At 37.0% G+C, this 20,275-nt stretch overlaps 1 protein-coding gene across 1 annotated transcript; it reads left to right on the forward strand.

The window, feature by feature from the left end:
• Positions 1–683: 683 nt before the first annotated feature.
• Positions 684–5,129, forward strand: LOC113310401 (probable copper-transporting ATPase HMA5). Its single transcript, XM_026559070.1, has 5 exons — positions 684–3,235; positions 3,342–3,596; positions 3,712–3,834; positions 3,943–4,413; positions 4,488–5,129. The coding sequence occupies exons 1-5, from the start codon at positions 1,895–1,897 to the stop codon at positions 4,902–4,904; spliced, it is 2,607 nt and encodes an 868-aa protein (XP_026414855.1). The 5' UTR covers positions 684–1,894; the 3' UTR covers positions 4,905–5,129.
• Positions 5,130–20,275: the final 15,146 nt, after the last annotated feature.

The following is a 20,275-nucleotide window of genomic DNA, read 5'->3' on the forward strand; positions in this document are numbered from 1 at the left end:
CCAGCAGCTAGGGTAGAACGCGCGGCTTAGCTGAAACAGCTGGCGTTTGGAGTAGAACCGCGTGTTTCTTGAGAAGAAACGCGCGGCTCTTGTTGGATCGTAATGGGCAAGCCAATAAATCCGGTTCATTTGCTCATTCGTTTTTCTCTTTTTTTTCATCCCATAGTGGGATCAAAAAGGGCTAACGGGATAACTTAACTTTAAGGCATGCCTTAAATTTGAGTTACTCTAGGATTGATTTTAGTTTAATGTCACAGAAGGACATGGTTTGCAAAAATATCCAAGAATCTGTGGGGAGGATTTCCTTCACACATCTTGTCTACTTTTTCCGCCCTTTACAGACTTTGCAGACCTTGCTTGACACTGTTGACACTTGGTTTGATGGCTTCGTCCTGTTGAAATCCCGAAGGACTTGCACAATCTCTCAAAAAGGTAACTTTCGAATCAAACATTATCACTTGATAGTTGATAACTTGATGCTCAATCAAAAACTTAATGCCTCCTCTGAGTGCTAAAATGCTGTCAATCACTTCGCTTGAGAATTCACTTAAAACTCTTACGAATCCAATTCATAAGGTGTCATAAAAGGTGGACTGTTTTCATATACTCATCGGATGGGTTTTATTCTGGGCCGCTGTGGTGCATAGTATGGGTCACAATATTGCATGTCAAGGTTTTTCTATTTTTTATTAAAAAAACAGAATGTCAGTGTTTTCTGATCACAAGAAAACAACAAGAAAGAGTTTCCACCTGCCTTTAGATTCGCATTTTGTAATAGCAGCAATGTGTTAATTGTGATTTTGCACAAGTCACAAGCAATCCAGCATGAAAAAAAAAGAGAGAGATAGAAACACACAAGAAATGCCAAAGTTGGAGAAGATTCACTGTCCATTTGGATTGTAGCATCCGATTTTCTTCATATAGATAGATTAGCACCTTTCATCTTTTGTGAAAAACAAAAGTCATTAAATCTCTGGGAGAAGATGGAGCAACTGGGGCAGCAAGAATGTTAATTAGGTTTGTCGACATTGATCTTTTCATCACCATATACCAATATACCATGGTAAAGACAAGGAAAGAGTTTGTCATAGATGAATGCCACTAACTTGATTTTCCTGTAAAATCATATCAATGAGCAACAATTTTGGCATAATTTGGTGCTGACTCCACCACCACCATTAAAAGTTTAGGACCCATCATCATTTCCTTATGTTGGAAGTAGTAGTATCTAGTGCACTAGTTCAAAATAAAGAAAGTTGATCTTTTTTTCTTTCTAGTTTGATAAGAGAAAAAGAGAAGTCATGACCTGAAAGGTAGATTGAGACATTGAAGTTCAAGAATTACGTATACCCAAATTATCAGTGAAGTTTTAAGGGATCCAATAAATAAAGAACACATAAAATTTGCGCACGAAAGATTAACGCTTTCGGTTTAAGGAATTTGCGCACCTGTTGTTTATAAATCACCAAAACACTGGTAAAAGGTTGCTTATCTCTTTGAAATGATTGATAAATAAGGTAGGTAAAGCCAACTCTGGCTGCATTAGTCATGCAGTATCTGTAAAGGTATCGTATGGATTAAAGAAGAAAGGTTTAATCCTCCTATAATACGCTAATAATACCCCGATTAAACAAAAGAAATGAGTATAAATTCTTCATTCTTCAAGAGAGCTTTTACAAAAAGGAAGGTTAGTTAAACAGATAATGCACTACCAGTAGACACTGGCCTGGATAGTGAGTATAAATATTAGTGTAGCACATAAATTGTACTTCCTGTTGGTAGTAGTACATAGTACACTACTAGTACAAGAAATCACCATATATGAAATGAAAAAACTGAGTCAATTTTTACGACTGAGACTATTCCACTTAACAAAAAAATAAATCTGCAACCTATGACTGAATCCTCCACCACCACCTTCCAGTCCTCGTCATTATGCCGCTTCCGTATCCAGGGCATGACATGCAGTGCCTGCTCACTTGGTATAGAATCTACCCTCCAGAACATTCATGGTGTCAAAAGAGCTACAGTTGCACTAGCCACTGAGATAGCTGAAGTCGAATTCGATCCCGGTTTGGTCACTTTATCTCAATTGCTTGAAGCAAGTGAAGACATGGGTTTTGAAGTTTCTGTAATCTCCTCAGACGAGAACACGACCATTCTTTATCTCAAACTCGAGAATTCAGTCGGAGAAGAAGAACTGTTAAAGACCAGCTCCATTGCAAGATTAAAAGGTATTGAAGCCATAGAGCTCGACCAATCTAACAAGCGCTTAACCATCTCTTATTTATCTGATTTAATTGGACCCAGAAAGATAATATCTGAACTTGAATCCAGTGGAGTCCAGACATCACTTCTTGACGAGAAAGAAAAACAAGCTTTTGAACTGAAAAACAGTGATATCACAAATTCATACCGCAGCTTCCTCTGGAGCCTTGTCTTCACAATACCAGTGTTCTTTACGTCCATGGTATTCTCCTACATTCCTGCCTTCAAACAAGGTTTCCTGGAGAGAAGAGTAGTTAATATGCTCACATTTGGGACACTCTTCCGGGGTGTATTGTCCACTCCGGTGCAATTTGTCATCGGCTGGAAGTTTTACATTGGAGCTTATAAAGCCATGAAGATGCATTGTGCCAACATGGATTGCTTAGTCGTGGTTGGTACAAATGCTGCTTATTTCTATTCAGTCTATGTTGTGATCAGGTCTTCAACATCGAAAGATTTCGATAATGAAGATTTTTTCGAAACAACTACAATGCTGATTTCCTTCATTCTTCTTGGAAAGTATTTAGTTGCATTGTCAAAGGGGAGGACGAGTGACGCCATATCGAAACTCATGAAGCTTGCGCCTGAGACCGCAAGATTGATGGTTTATGATGAAGAGGGAAGATTAACCGCAGAGGAGGTCATTGATAGGCGACTAGTTGAGAAAAATGATTTGGTGAAGGTTTTACCGGGAGAGAAGGTCAGTGTAGATGGATTAGTGGTAATGGGAGAGAGCCAGGTGGACGAGAGTATGATCACCGGGGAGTCGAAGTGGGTTAGTAAGGCGAACGGTGATGAAGTGATCGGTGGGACGATGAATGGTTCTGGAGTGTTGCAAGTGCGAGTGACATGTGTTGGGTCACATACTGCAGTTTCTCGTATCATACGGCTTGTTGAGGGAGCTCAGATGGAGAAAGCCCCGGTGCAGAAGCTAGCTGATCGAATTTCGCAGTACTTTGTCCCATTGGTATAGTTTATCCATAGCCTTGCCTCTAGATGTTTTCGCCTGCAAAATGCGAGTCAATAACATAATGAGAGAATTTTTTCTTTTTTTTTTTGGTTACATGTTGCAGGTGGTTGGTTGTGGGATTGTGACATGGGCATGCTGGTACACTTTGGGGATGTTAGGCCTGTATCCAGGAGAGTGGGTTCCATCTTACATGGATAAGTTTGAGCTGGCCTTACAGTTTGGGATATCAGTGGTGGTGGTTGCTTGCCCTTGTGCCTTAGGATTGGCCACTCCTACAGCTGTGATGGTAGGAACTGGCGTAGGTGCTTCTCAGGGTGTACTCATAAAAGGAGGCCAAGCTGTTGAAAATTCACACAAGGTATGCTTTGCACATTCTTCTTGGGTTGCTCAGCCCTTAAGAAAAATGCATGCTTTGCAATGAAGTTGGTTTTCCTTGAACCTAAATGTTGAGGGGAAAAAAAAATCTGTATCAGGTGAACTGCGTGGTGTTTGACAAGACGGGGACGTTAACAGCTGGAAAGCCAACAGTTGTTACTACCAATCTGCTTACAATCATGTCTCTTGTAGAGTTTTATCAATTGGTGGCCGCAACTGAGGTTATACATGCTACTCCTCTTTCGAACTATTTTCTTAACCAACATATGCATCATTCATGACACATTGCAAGTGAATCTGAGTTTTTTTTTGGCCTGTTTATGAGGCAGGTTAACAGCGAGCACCCATTAGCCAAGGCCATGGTAGAACACGCAAAGAACCATGCACAGATGCAGACCTGGCCAGAGGCTTGTGACTTTGAGTCATTTACAGGCCATGGAGTCAAGGCTACAATCAACGGAAAACGCGTTTTAATAGGAAACAAAGGTCTAATGCAAAAATTTGACCATCAAATTCCTAGTGTTGCAATTGATTTCCTGGATGCTGCACAATGTCTGGGTCATACTGCAGTTCTTGTGGCTGTTGATGGACATGTCATGGGAGTTATTGCAATCTCAGATCCTGTGAAGCCAGAAGCAAGTAGAGTAGTATCAATCTTAAAGAGAATGGGTTTAAAGACTTTGATGGTAACAGGAGATAGTCAACTGACAGCAAATGTTGTTGCCAAAGAAGTGGGTATTGATTTTGTCATGGCAGAAGCCAAACCTGAAGAAAAAGCACAAAAGATTAGGGAATTACAGGTACACTTGTCGTAATCGTTTGTTTCCATTTACATATCTGCATGGTTTGTCTCACCTGTGTTTTGTTGTACTAGAGGGAAGGGCTCACGGTGGTGATGGTTGGAGATGGCATTAACGACTCGCCCGCATTAGCTGTTGCAGATGTTGGAATGGCAATTGGAGCCGGCTCTGACATAGCTATCGAGGTTGCAAATATCGTTTTGATGAGAAGCAATCTGGAAGACGTAGTCACTGCTATCGACCTCTCTACGAAGTCATTCAACAGAATCCGCTTAAACTACGTGTGGGCACTAGCTTACAATGTCATGGCGATACCCATTGCTGCGGGAGCCTTGTACCCGTTTGTCAGGTTTCGGCTACCACCATGGGTTGCTGGTGCTGCTATGGGTGCTTCCTCAGTGAGCGTTGTTTGTTCTTCACTCTTTCTCAAGTATTACAAAAGACCACGAGAACTCGATTCTCTCGAATTACAAGGAATCCAAGTCAAATAAGTAAGTGATTGGCGCAGTCACAGAGAGTGAAACTCAGTGGCACTAACTGATGAAAGTGCCGACAGAACATCCTTCCCACAGTTTGTAATGTGTGAGCCACAGATATTGTTAATGCCAAACTGGTTCTGTCCACTGACTTGTGAATCAGGTGATTCAGCTAAAATTTATGTTCAGACTCCAAACAAGAGTTTCCCCGTGAAAAAATCACCAGTTTTTTTTTTTGAAGCATTAAAATCACCAGTTGTACAGTTTCCCATTTATAATTTGTTAGTGACAAAAGTTACAAGGATTTATAAAAGAAATTGGACAGAATTAAAGCACCTCAATTTACAAAAGCGAAAGGCCGACAAAGCCACCAAACTAACTAACTAAATCGAAAATAACTAACGCCAGGTTTCGCATTTATAAAGAATCCTATTAGGGTTAAAGGACAAAATGCCCCAAAATCGACCCCCTAGGTTTGAAAATGCCCCGGACGTTAGGCAAGAAATCAAAATGCCCCAAAACCGTATCAAAATGCCCCATTCTGTTATGTTTTCCGTTTCTGAGCGTTAAGTGGTCAAATGCGTAAGCATGTGGCCCGCACGTGGAAATCGTTTGACATTTATACCCTTCTGTATGGCCAAGATGAAAATCTAGGGTCCTGTTTTGGGGCATTACATGTACCGTTTTTTTAAATGACTAGCTAGGATCGCGACACGTGGAACATCCTAGCTAATCAACGGCTAGATTTTCCGACCGTTGTGATATTCCGACCGTTGTGATATTCCGACCGTTGTAATAACGGTCATTTTTTTTTGTCTCCCCTGACTTATAAATTGTGAAGATGATCCAACCAAAAATCAGTAAAAAAAATTCCTTCTTCATAATGGCTGCTACATCAAGCCAGGAATGTGAGATGTGCAACGAAAGAAATCATCAATCAATTGATTGTCATTGGATCTACACAAGGTGTAAATTAGTTCCTTGTAATGGTATTCGTAAACTTTTAAAGGTCAAAGATGGTGCTAATTCAGGGAAGAAATTCTTCTCTTGCTCTAATCCCATGTGTTCATACTTCGAATGGTTTGATGATGCAATTAAATCCATTGCACCTCAGTACAATGGAGGTTGTAAAGCTTGTTTTGGTGATCACAAATTTTCTGATTGTCCTTGGTCACAGACTAGATGTATCAACCCCAAATGCAATTCAACAAAGGTGAGGATTTTAAACATAGCTCAAACATCATGGAATTATGGTATTGGCTACCTAAAATGCCTAGAATGTGAAGATTTCCAATGGGTTTCTGATGCAATGTTTATGAAGAAACAAAAGCAATTAGATAATATTGAAGATCAAATTTGTGCACAACTAAAGATAAAGTGCACAATTAGAAGATAAAGCACAACCAAAACTCATGTCAGAAAAGCTTAATGTAATGTTATCATATTGGAAATCCATAGATTCATAAATAAAAGTCTGCTAAAACTTTCAACATAAACTAACTAGTAGTATGTATGCCATTAAAAGACATAGGTCTATAAATGCTAAAAGACAAAGACATAAAAATACATAAAATAAGAACCCAACATTTCTATTGTTGATACTTGGAGTTAGGTTTTCTAACCCTTTTTGATGATGGTTCGGTAATGTTGATTGTTTGGCTAGAAATGTTAACAGTACCATTAAAAATCTGGTTAAAACAGGCACTAGAAGGTGTAGAAGAAGTAGATGGTACCTTCCTTTTAGATCCAACATCAACTGCAGCGGAGGAGGATGGTGCAGTTGCCTTACACTTTTTCTGGGAACCAGCTGTAGAAGAAGATGGTGTAGTAGCAGCTTCCTTACCCTTTGAAAATGGTGGTACATCAGCAGTAGCAGTCTTTGATGCAGATGTTGTTGCAGTAGTTGGTGCAGACAAGGCCTTCCTCATCTTCTTTGTTGGTGCAGCAGTAATACAAAACTCATCTCCATTAACAGAACATTCCATTCTAACTCCTTTCTTCTTTGGATTAGAACCAACTGGAGGACCTTGACAGGTAAGGATGTTATGATCAAGACCTTTACATACACTGCACTTTGTTACTCTTTTGGGCTGCTTGTTCTTCTCATACCAAGACTTCTTTCTCTTGACACAAGGTCTTCCCTTATCTCTCAATCTGTGTGGATGTAGAATGTTGATACCAGTCTGCAAACAAAATAGAAGTTAGTAAACTTTAAATGCACAGATCTAGAGAATAAAAAGAATCCATAATAATAATACAATAAAGTAAAAGTACAAAAGTAGATAATATTATTCAATGAAAAGATTCTCAAAACAATTTTTTTTTTTGAAATCAGACAATGGAAAAAGTAAAGGGCTAAAAGTTAATCTAGGTTGTCCTTTTGAGTATCAAACCTTATTCTGATACTCATCAATGTCTCCCAAAGGTGTTATTGACCATTGGTAGGCTGTCCTATAGTAATCTACAGTGTAGTACTTACTGCAGTACCTGCACAAATAATTGATAGAATCAGTCATCATTCATTTATTGCATAACCACATTCAACTATGTAGGTGTAGTAGATTTACTCACTTGGACCAATTAGGATTCAATTTAAACAATGCAACTACACCATGCAAGCAAGGGAACTGCCTCAATTGCCACTGTCTACATGTACATTTTTTTTCTTCTACTTTTACCACAAAAACTTTGCCAGTAGCTTTGTTGGTCACCTCATACACTTTGTGTTCTACAGAAGGATCACATTCATAGTTACCTCTAAGATCACACATCACCTTAATGAGATCTTTCCCAGCAGGAACAAGGTCACCAGCTTGCCAAGTTGCAGCAAGCTTTCTTCTATTTGAAAACAGCACCATCACCAAGTGTGTGTACATATCAACCAACTGAGTGAGAGGCTTGCCTCTGAATTTCAGGGCCATGTTGTTAAAACTTTCTGAAAAGTTGGAGTAGATGTGCTCACAAGCAACATCATGAGGAAACCATGACCTTGCCCAAGACTTCGGTTCTGCATCAATCAGGTATTTGTATGCATCTGGAGATATCTCTGCTATTTCTTGCATGGCCTCCTACAAATAGGTGTCTAAGTTAAATAATCTGATGTAATAAGGCTTGACTAAAAAAATGAACATTCAATATAATCAAACATTTCTTACCTCCCAATGATGATATTTGTATGCCTTTGCAGCCTGCCAAAGAAGCTGTACAAGTCTTGGATTTCTGAATCCTTTGGTCAAGAAATTCTTGTATAGGTGCCTGAAAAAAATAGATAATAAACAAGGACAAATATTAATAAATTTCACTGTTAAAATTTTTTTGTTATCTTTAAAAATTATTAAACAAAATTACCAGTCAAAACTAAATGTACCTTAGGCAGTATCTATGATTTGACAAAGGATACAATCTTTTTACTGATTCAAGAATTCCCTTCATTCTATCAGAAATAAAGGTCAGTCCAGCCATATCTGGTATCCTTTTTCTCATTTCTTTTAACATCATAAACCAATTTTCTTCAGTTTCACCCATACAAATCATCATACATAAAGGAAATACCCCATTCTGAGCATCTATACCTGTTGCTGAAAGCATCACACCACCAAACTTACCAGTTAGGTGAGCTCCATCTAACCCAATAACCATCTACAACCATTCATAAAACCTTTTATCTGTGCATTATACGCCAAAATGAGACTCTCAAATCTGTTATCTTTATCATCTCTGGACCAGCTGAAATGACCTATGCTCCTTGGGTTCAATGAGGTAGCAGCTATGACCAATTGTGGTGTTTTTTGTAACAAGTCTCAAATGTTCCATCCCTTTCTGCTAGCACCAATCTCTGTGTACACACACAGATAAAAAATTAGCAATTCAAATATACCAAAATTTATTAAATAAACAAACAAAAGGTAACAAAAACAAAGCATAAACATGATACCCTTGCATGACGAGCAACCCATTTTGGTATTTCAGTTTGCAACTGAGGTCTAATGATTTTCTTAGCTATATCATCTGCCTTCTCCACTGGTGAAGCAACATCCATCGTCTTCAACAAGTACTTAGCTACAAATTTTGCATTGCATTTTCTGCTGTAGTCTTCATTGGGATTTTTACAAGTGTGTTCTATGTTGCATTCTCTGACTGTGACTGTCATATCATCTTTCTCTGGTACCTTTCTTGCATTCACCATCCAAGCACACTTTTGGGCATCCCTGTAAGCACAGTAAGAATAGTGTCTGATTTTATCTCCTTTCTTCACCTTAAAATCCCTGTGTTTCAACACTGCATATTCTCTTAAATGATCCTTATAAGCTTGCATACTTCCAAAAGCCATACCAGTACTTATTTCACCAGGTGTGACCTCAGGAGTATCTTCATTTATCATTTCTAGACGTTGTGGTTCATTTAAATGCTGACCAAAATCTTCTTCCCACTTAGCTTCTTCCTCTTGAGTGACTTCTTGGCTGGGAAGATCTTCATCTGAAGATGCATTCACTGGTGCACTCTGCTCTTCATAAAAGCCACCTACATTGAAATCTTCATTACAATCATCAGGGTCATTACCAACATCTATACCCTAGCACACATAGAAACCCAATCTTCATAATTCATCTGTTCTTGTGTTTCTTCTTCACTATCATCTCCACTCTCATCCTCACTTTCATCTTCACCATCCTCTTCCTCATCATAGTCCTTAAAGAGAAAGTCAGGCTTGTCATCAGGATGACACTCATCTTGATGTACATTAGGCAAATTCACCTGGTCATCTTCATACCCCTGTACATGGTTGGCTGCAACAGATGACTGTGTAGGAATACTTTGAGATTCATGAACATGGTTGTCAGCAACAGATGCTTGTGTCAATTCCACTTGCTCTTCATGCTCAAAATCAAGTCTTGTTGGTCTCATATCTTTAAGCCCACTAACAGTAGCAGTCTTATTAAGTCTTGGACTCCTCCTAACCTCTACCCTTTTACTAACAGTTTTCTTCCTCACTGGGCTGATATAATTAGTCACACCACTTACCCCACTAACACTGGAAGCATCATAAACATAACCCCATTCTCTCACTGAAGGAGTAGGTATAATTGGAGTGAACCACAGTCTGACCAAATTATCTTTATTTACTTTCCCTTTGTTCCAAAATGAAATAAACATTTCTTCTGATTCACACTTATCACATGCATTCCCTTCTTCATCATTAAATAAAAACAGTTCAAGTGTAGAATTCATACCTTGTTCATTCACCAACCTAGTCTTTACCATAGCCATAAAAGCATCTCCACTGGTACCAGCTTTACAACCAAGAATATGCAAGTCTCTAAACCGGCCACCTATATCAGTTAACCAGAAATTCCTATCCTTGCTACCCATTCTGTAACAACTCCCCAACAAAAAAACAATAATTATTACAGTAGTGAAACAAAGTTTACAGTAATCATTACTGTAAACAAATATTATGAAACAAAACACTGAATAATATGATTACAGTAATGAAACAAATTTTTACAGGAAATTTTTTTACAGTAATGAAACAAAATAATACAGCAAGGGTGTTAGCAGCCATGGTAGTTACAGAAATGTTTTGCAGTAATCATACTAATGATTACAGTAATCATACCAAAAATTTCATAATCATACTAATTTCATTTTCCCTGAATCAAATTACAACACAATCAAATTTCATAATCATACTAATTTCATAATCATACCAATTTTCATAATCATACTAATTTCATAATCATACCAATTTTCTTCAGTTTCACAAACAAACCCTAATTTTTACTTTCTCAAATCACCCTGCAGCAATTACCAACTCAGTTTAAATCTCAAATCGTCACAAACCCTAACTTCAGATTATAACAACATCATCTCAAACCAATTTCATAATCACATTCCCTGAATCGAAAAATCAAAAATCATAAATATCCTAACACATATCCTAAATCGCAAACCAATTTCACAAACCCTAACCCCAAATCGTAAAGCATATACCAAATCAAACAGATCAAATGTAGAAAGATACTCATCACATGGTTAATCACAAACCCTAAAACATCAAATTTCTGAACAAAAAACTTACCTGTTCGTCACCGGGAAGAGAAAACCTGCCTCTTATCTACTCCGTCTCATCTATCTTATCGATCTGCAGTTCCCTTTGTCCTTCCCGTCTATCAATCTCTCAATCTCTCTCGCCTGTAACCCTATCGCTCTCTGAACTTTCGATTTCTTTCTGTGGCTGAAAATCGATTTTGGTGAAGATAATACCTGTAGCACACGTACGAAACACACATTTGCTACAGGTGTCAGTCCTTGACCACGTGTCCTTGAAATAGATGCCCACGTGTTAAGAGAACCATATCAGTACGTGTCGGGTATTTTTTCTTGCGAAGGGCAAAAATGAAAAATCACACTATAGTTGACTGGTCAAAGGTAGTGAAAATGCCCCAATTTTGACCAAAATTTGAAAACTAACAGAATGGGGCATTTTAATTTCTTGCCTAACGTCCGGGGCATTTTCAAACCTGGGGGGTCGATTTTGGGGCATTTTGTCCTTTAACCCATCCTATTATTATCGGTTCTAAGAGCATAGCTTAGTGGTATCCCATCAACTCCACTAAGGAGGAAGTCAATGGTTCAATCCCCGCCGCCATAATGATTTGTAGTAGATTAGTTGTATAGGGGTTGAGCGGTGTTGGGTCTGACAGGTAAGTTATACTTTATTGGGGTGGCCTACAAGCTTGAGCGGTGTTGGGTTGAGCGGTGTTGGGTCCAACTGGCTGGGTTCGGGTAGGGGCCTGAATCCGGCTTTTGCGTATAGAAACAAAAGACAAAACAAAAAATAAGAATCCAATTATTGGGGTGGCCTACAAGCTTGGTTTTTTCGGAGCTTCATCAGGTCAGTAAATAGTGAATGCAACAACTCCTATCCTATCCTATTATTTTATTTAATGCTTAATATACCCTTAATTGAATTAGTGAAGAGATTATAATTAATGAATGAATTGTCGGGAAAACTTTATAATCAACCCCAATAGCAATTTTAATTGATTCAAATCCGTTAAAAATTGTAATTTAATCTGGGTTTTTTTACCAGTTACGGCTGGGATGTTTTGTCGACCAAGTCGTAACACATAAAAATGGCGGGATAATCTCCGTTCCAAGCCGAACAACACTTTTTAAATATAATACTCGATAGTATGATATTCTCCCTAAAATAATAGAATTTTATGGTCCCGAATCGGGCCTTAGTGCTAAAATAATAAATTCGATAATATTATAATACTATAATACATTCCAAAAATTTCCCTTAAACATTATTATGTCCCAAGAATTATATAAAATAATAATTATATTAGAAACTAAAAAATAATTTCCATGCATATCAAATTTATGTGTAAATTATATGGTAAATACTATTTATATTAAGATAGGGTTTGCCAATACATTGGATGTAGCATAATATTAATGTTTTTATAATAGAGAAATTGGGTCAATTGCCCAAATATTTTTAAAATATGGTTCTAATGGACGAGTAAAAATTAGTATGGGTGAAATGAACACAAAAAAAAAAACTCCCTTCGTTTCAAAAAGACAGTCCGCTTTGACTTTGTCAAGATATTAAGGAGACTATAGTAGTTTAAATGTCTATCCTTAATTACTTGCCTAATTTATTTCAATAAAACTGTTAGTAATAAAAACTACCAAAAATTGTTATGGGATTGTAAATAGGAAATACAAAAAGGAATGAAGAATATATTTGTTTCCTTAATTACAAAAATTCATTAATATTTTAGATTGGGTCCCATTAAAAAAGATTTTACAAATATAAAAACTTAAGGGTATATTAGAGAGTTCATTGGAAAAATATGACTATGAACAGAAGCAAGATATAATTTTGAAACAGAGCAAAATGAAATAGAGGATAGGGGTGGGACTTGGGTTGGGTTAACCCACCCAATCCATGCCCAACCTGAACGTTGGGCAGACATGGGCAATGTACATTAAAACTTTGGGCAAGTTTGGGCATAAAAAGTATAAACCCGAGTTAAATTTGGGCAAGCATGGATACGAAAATTTCTAACCCAAGCAACCCGCCCAACCCGAAGAACTATGATGTAGTTATATAAAATTATTTTTATAGTTGGTATTATTATCTATTTAGAGTAATTTTAGATATTATCATCACATCTAATAATGAAAATATAAATTATATCTATCTCTTTAATCAATCATTCAATAAGAAAAAGTTTATATTATTGTAAATAATCTTCAGTTATTTGGATATTTAAGATAAATTGAGCAATTAAATCTTATTATTACTAAAATTTGTTATTATCGTATTAACAAACTCAAATGTCTAGCGAAATTTGGGCCAACCCGAGGAACCCGAGGAACATAACTTGGGCGGACTTGGGCAGTACCTCCATGGGTTCCACGGGTTCGATGGCAATCTGGGCAAAGGATTCCTAGCTCGGGTCTGCCCGCCAAACCTTCTAACCCACCCAACCAACCCAAGTCCCACCCCTAATAGAGGACGGTCTTTTTGAAACAAAGGGAGTAGCAAGAATGAATATAGATTCATCCAGGCTTAAACTTAAAAAATAGCGAGGGTGAAACTGGATGCATCCTGATGTAAATTAAAAATAAGAAAAAAATATTTGAAAATAGGTAGGATGAAACTGTTTACATCCTGGATATTTTTTATATTCACGTCCATTTAAACAATATCAAATTTTACATGTTTTTTTCACCCAGGAATTGTCGTTATTGGGTTAATTGACCAATTTTGTGTTTATAATTTCCAATGTTTCATTATCTAGAAATTTCTATCAAATTAGTCAATGGTTGCACATCCTAAGTACTTTATGTCAAACAACAATGGTTAATTTTTTTTTTGAAAAAAATAAAAATTATACTTTAAATTAATATATTATTAATACATTTATAAAACTTACTTTATTCTAAAATTTTATAAAATAATAAATTATCGATTATACAATATCTCTTTAAAATAATATTAGGATTTTTTATTTTATTTTTGACAAAGATGAGATATATTACCCAAAAGAAAATTGAAACAAATACACAGGAAAAAAAAACATAGTGGTAGGTGTAATGTTGTCAAGTTATCACTTGAGGACATACTCTGTTGTGATCATCAGACAACAGACCTTCAATTCTGCCTGAAACATTGGTAGTACTACTACTACCTTCTTTAAAAATACTCCTTTTGTCTATCCTAATAAGATTATCTAAGAAGGCAGGCATATCTTCTTTCCTAACACTAAAAATTGAAGATTTCCTAGCCTCCACCGCTAACTTGTCAGCCACTGAATTGCCAGTTCTGTGGATGAATTTGAAACCCCAAAAGTTATTACAATCTTATATATGCATTTGGGTGGTCCTGAACATATTATTTTATAGAAGTTTTACATATGCATTACTAGATCTCATTTTTCCTTTTCTTAATGTATTGTTGGTTGTTTATCCGGTAGCCTATTTGAGGAAAAAGTTTTAATGCGAAAAGAAAACAACATAAATGATTTTATATTTTATTTAAGCAAGAAACAATGAATTCAAACAACTAATGTTATTGTGAGGAAGGGCATGAATGAATCATTTTGTCAGCTAATCAAACCTTCGATACATTTTTTCGAGTTTTTCATCACTGTTAAGTTTGAGAAGAGAGGGTTATTCAAATTGCTTGTTAGATTTGAGAAGTGATGGTTATTCAAATTGCTTCAACTGGTAACAGATGGTATAGTATTTTTTAAGGGATAAATAAGGGATTCGTTTCTCGGACTTGAATAGATTTTTAAAACAAAAATATATATACAATAATTGTCACAGGATCAATAGACACTAGGACACAGGATTCCACCATTAATCATTCACACAATGCATATATTTATTCGAAACAATTATAGCTCAAATCATAAGAACTCTCATTCTTGCCAAGGTAGATTTTTAGAATATTTATTGTATATCACTAGCATGACGCATCAAAAGCACTACGACCAAGCATACATCATCATACGATATCACAACCAATTAAGAAAAATCATAAATCGATTAATAAAAAGTGCAAGTAGTCAAAAAAGAATTAATATAATTATCATATGCGTAAAGAACGGCTTCCTCCATCATCCCAGTATTGGGGTTTAGCTACTCATATTAATCATGTTCTCAAAATACATAATTGATGCTCAAAATTTGATTAAAAGAGTGAAAAAGTATAAAACAGTAAATCTACGACCCACAAAAGGCGTCACAAATCAACGATAGAGTTGTAGTGCTGTAAAACAACGATACTTAGTTGTTGCTGTTGATGCTGCGGAAAATAAGACTGCTCTGTGCAGTCTGTTCTTCGTGTTCTTCAAGGTCCTCTAATGGCAACAGCAGCAGCAGGTGGGAATTGCTGTTAATCCTTCTTCTTCGCTCCTCTGCGTCCCAAACCTTCCCCAAACTCTTGATACCCCTGGTAGTCGTCCCAAGGAGCCTTTATATACTCACATGCACGCTGAAATCCCTCACAATAACTCCAAATAATTCTTCTTTACTCGGGCAGTGAAGAGAGAATATTTTGAGATATTTTATTTCTCCACGCATTTCCAACTCTGATTCTTCCCTTGTTTAGACTTTATACGCATCAAACAATAGTTATAACTCTCCCAGATCATCTCAGCCATACGCAAACACAAGAAATCCCGTGAATAATTCTTCTTTGCACGTTCTCCCCTGTTTCCAGTTCGTGGCTTCCCTAGCCAATTCTAGCCAAATTTAATCGACCACAACACTTGAAATAGATTTTTAAATGTCCCAGGAACAATACCACAAATTTTCAGCGATTTAATCTCCCTATAACACCTTCATTTTGTTGATTGAAAATTTTCCAGAGCGTAAAAATATTTTCCCGCCAAAAAGTTTATTTGAATTTGAGAAGAAGGAAGGGTGTCCCCCTATCCTGAACTAGGGTGCGAATAGCAGGTGTCCAACTGAGGTGCCCCTTAAACAATAGTGAGAGTCCGAATAACAATTGTCCTTCAAGGTTGCCCCGGGAAACTTTTCGAGCTGATTTTTCCAAAATTGTTTATTCCAAAAAATACCTAAAAACACACAAAACACCATAATAAGGACAAAAACAAGTACTAATAATACGAAACATTGAGGACGAATTAGACAAAAAAAATGCGTCTATCAAATACCCCCAAACTTATTATTTGCAAGTCCTCGAGAAAATTTATTCTAGAAAGGAAAATCATTTGAACCCCTAGGTGGCCCTAGTGGCGGAGTGTTGTCTCCGGAGGGTTTACCAGAGGTGTGCCCACAAAACCATTACTCCAGACCCTAGCTATCTACGCAAAACCTTGGAAAGCACTAAAGAACCTCCTTGGTTGGCATACAATTATTGAATCTAAGAGGAAGAACCCTGATGCGAAATTCCAATTGTTGTACACGAGTTTGCACTCAAGCATACTAAAATTCATATAAGTGACAGAGCTCTACTAAGATAGTTTCATGATGGACATCATACTCAGAGTCAGACTAATCACATGAAAAGATTAAGAAGATGGAAAAAGAAAAATGTAGATGGTTGAAAAGCGAACGGTGTTTCCCATATCTGTCTGAAGGTCTCTTCCAAGATGAACCTAACCTAAATGACTGAGATACCGGTCTGAATAATATTAACACACTGGCATATTCAAGGGAACCAGTGGTTAATAATCCTAACTCTAGGTCAACACAACTGGCATATACAAGGGTTCCAGTGGTCGACTTTATTGAATTTTATTCCGTTTGGTCAAATGGTCTGGTCTAAAACTTTTTTTTTTTTTCTTTTTCAATTTTTTTTTTCAATTATTATTATTATTTTTTCAATACTCAATCACTCTATTTTACCCTAGCAGAGGTAACAACTTGAATCGTGTGCCCCACCGAATCACTTGAAAAAGAAAAGTAAAAATAGAAAGTGAAAAGGACTCAAATAAGATATGGCGAAACTATCATGTTATTTCTAACACCTGAGCTCTGTGCTTTTATGAATAGACTCTTTAGATGTTTCCATCTAGCCAGATTGGTTCCTCAACTCCTATAATCAAAATGCTTCCATCCACTTAGATTGGTTAGTGCTATCCTTAATATGCGTAAATTTCTAGGCTCTGGAGTTTATTTATTGCAACTAAAAAGTTTCTCCGAATACCCCCAAACTTAAATCTAACATTGTCCTCAATGTTCTAAAGATAAAATTAAAAAAATGAACAAGGAGAAACTGTTACAATTTGAAGAAAAAGAGTTAAGGAAGGATATTACCGGGTTGCGTGAGATTGGGTTACCTCGCAAGAAGTGCTAAGTTTAAAGTCTTCAGTCAGACTTAGAAAAAGTTTAGTCAACTCGAACCGCATAACAGTAATCGGAATAACTGTGGGTCTTTAAAACCAAAAAGAGCTGACAAAAGGAGACTGCCACAAGCCAGAGAGTGATAGTCTTTCTTAAAGCTAAGATCCAACAGTTCAGGTTTAAAAGTTTGGAAAAAATTACTTAAAAATAATAATAACCTGAATAACTGGGGATCATTAAAGTCAATCAGATTTGACTTATACATCTGACCACAAAGAGAGTGGTGGTCTTCCTTAAACAGATGTGTCGACCCTAATCTCCTGAAGTAATTAGGTTTAGTCTCAAAAAATAATTGACACATCTAAAATTTATATGTTCCCACATTTGGTAGAAAAGTTTTTGGTGGGAAAACAAAATCGATCTTGGAATCATAGCCTGGGTAAACCACATCAACCAGAGGATGGGTTTCTAACGACTGAATTTCCTTATGGACACCATTAGATTCAGGAAAATGTGTATGAAGATAATTTTTTAGAATGGTCGAGGCATTGATGTAAAGTCCCAAGTGAGGGACCTTAAGAGTTAAAGCACACTGAGAACGATAATCACCCCCAAACTTAGAGTTTTCGGCGTCTCTAGATAGACTGGTCACAATCTCCCTAATTTCTGGGTTATCAGATTCCTGAAAATGGGCAATTGATTCTTCTAAGTCAGGTTCATCCTCACTAATCTCTACGAGATCATCTAAGACTACTGCTTCTAAATCGTTCGACTCGAAAACAGTACTCTCAAGATAAACTGGTTCCTCGAAACCATTATCGTATTTGTCATTTACAGTTCCAATTTATTCATCAACGCTATCCTCTTCATCATCATCATCACAATATAATTTATATTCACGAATTCTCAAGCTTTGTTCCCAACTACATGGTCTATGTTTATAATACTTCTCATAGATCGTTAGAGGTGATTCCTCAATAAAAGTTGGAGTATCCATATATCGTTGCCCACGCATATATTCACCAAGAGTCATTTCCGAAGACGTCTCTTGATAACGAGAATTTCTAGACATATATTCTCGCAACGTCATCGCAGGTGGCGTCTCCTCAAAAGGATTCATCACCGATGAAATATAAACTACAGAGGGATTATATACAATCACAAACAAGGCCGACTCGACTCCACCAAAGCAAACCTAGAGATTTCTAGCAAACAACAAACATGATGACTCACTTAGATTGTTTCTAGACTAGCTTCTATCTCTCAAAGGGGAATTCGTTACAGTTTGAGCAACCCCTCTGGATCAATTCGAGTTAAAGTAAGTTGAATAGAGGCGAGGGAAGCTCAGAGGAGCTTTGATACCAAAGGCCTCACCGGTATAAGGCGGCGCAGTCACGCATTCAACTCACAGAAATCATCATGAACTTTGGAATTGCTTAAAAAGTGACCAATATTCTTCGAAATTTTTTCCTAACAAGCTCGATACCCTATAGGTCTCTTTCTAATCAGATTTTAAAGATTGGGTTCGCGTTAGGTTTTGTTCTCCTAAAGCGGGCAAGAAAGGAGCGGTGATGAAATCCGAACCCTTATCTTGTTTAGGCCAGGCCTTGCCCTTTACTAGGAAAATAAAGACAGTCCGGTTCGTCCTCAAACAATTAGCACCTTAAGGAGTACAGTAACTCGCTTGCAGGGGATTCGCGAGTGTTTCGATGGACTTACCTCCCGTACCAGACGGGGGATGAACTGTTATCGTCGACTCGGGCCACGACTCCTATGCCGTGTGCGAACCCGAGGGGCCGAGGTGATATTGTAATCACCGTCCTTCTCTGCACACAATTTTAATATATTTTTTTTATTTAAAATACCCTTCCGTAGGGTAAAAAATAAATAATGTCCAAGTGTTTAAAGTCCAAAGTACATAAAAAAAATAATAAATAAAATAAAATTACAGTTTTCCTCACACACTCTAAAAAAAATTAAAAATTAAATCCTAAAATTGTCCTCTTTTCGCTTTTCGCTTTAAGCTTTTTCCTCTCCAAGTCCTTAGTTTTCACTTTGAACCTGCAAAATAAAGACAAAAAGAAACGTAAAAAGGAACAAACAATTCTAAAAAAAATAATAAACCTAAAAAAAATAAATCAATCTATATACAAGTCCGCGTCGGCGGCGCCATTCTGGTATAGTATTTTTTTTAAGGGATAAATAAGGGATTCGTTTCTCGGACTTGAATAGATTTTTAAAACAAAAATATATACACAATAATTGTCACAGGATCAAGAGACACTAGGACACAGGATTCCACCATTAATCATTCACACAATGCATATATTTATTCGAAACAATTATAGCTCAAATCATAAGGACTCTCATTCTTGCCAAGGTAGATTTTTAGAATATTTATTGTATATCACTAGCATGACGCATCAAAAGCACTACGACCAAGCATACATCATCATACGATATCACAACCAATTAAGAAAAATCATAAATTGATTAATAAAAAGTGCAAGTAGTCAAAAAAGAATTAATATAATTATCATATGCGTAAAGAACGGCTTCCTCCATCATCCCAGTGTTGGGGTTTAGCTACTCATATTAATCATGTTCTCAAAATACATAATTGATGCTCAAAATTTGATTAAAAGAGTGAAAAAGTATAAAACTGTAAATCTACGACCCACAAAAGGCGTCACAAATCAACGATAGAGTTGTACTGCTGTAAAACAACGATACTTAGCTGCTGCTGTTGATGCTGCGGAAAATAAGACTGCTCTGTGCAGTCTGTTCTTCGTGTTCTTCAAGGTCCTCTAATGGCAGTAGCAGCAGCAGGTGGGAATTGTTGTTAATCCTTCTTCTTCGCTCCTCTGCGTCCCAAACCTTCCCCAAACTCTTGATACCCCTGGTAGTCGTCCCAAGGAGCCTTTATATACTCACATGCACGCTGAAATCCCTCACAATAACTCCAAATAATTCTTCTTTACTCGGGAAGAGAAGAGAGAATATTTTGAGATATTTTCTTTCTCCACGCATTTCCAGCTCTGATTCTTCCC

Source organism: Papaver somniferum, chromosome 9 (genome assembly GCF_003573695.1).
Source record: "Papaver somniferum cultivar HN1 chromosome 9, ASM357369v1, whole genome shotgun sequence".
NCBI lineage: Eukaryota > Viridiplantae > Streptophyta > Magnoliopsida > Ranunculales > Papaveraceae > Papaver > Papaver somniferum.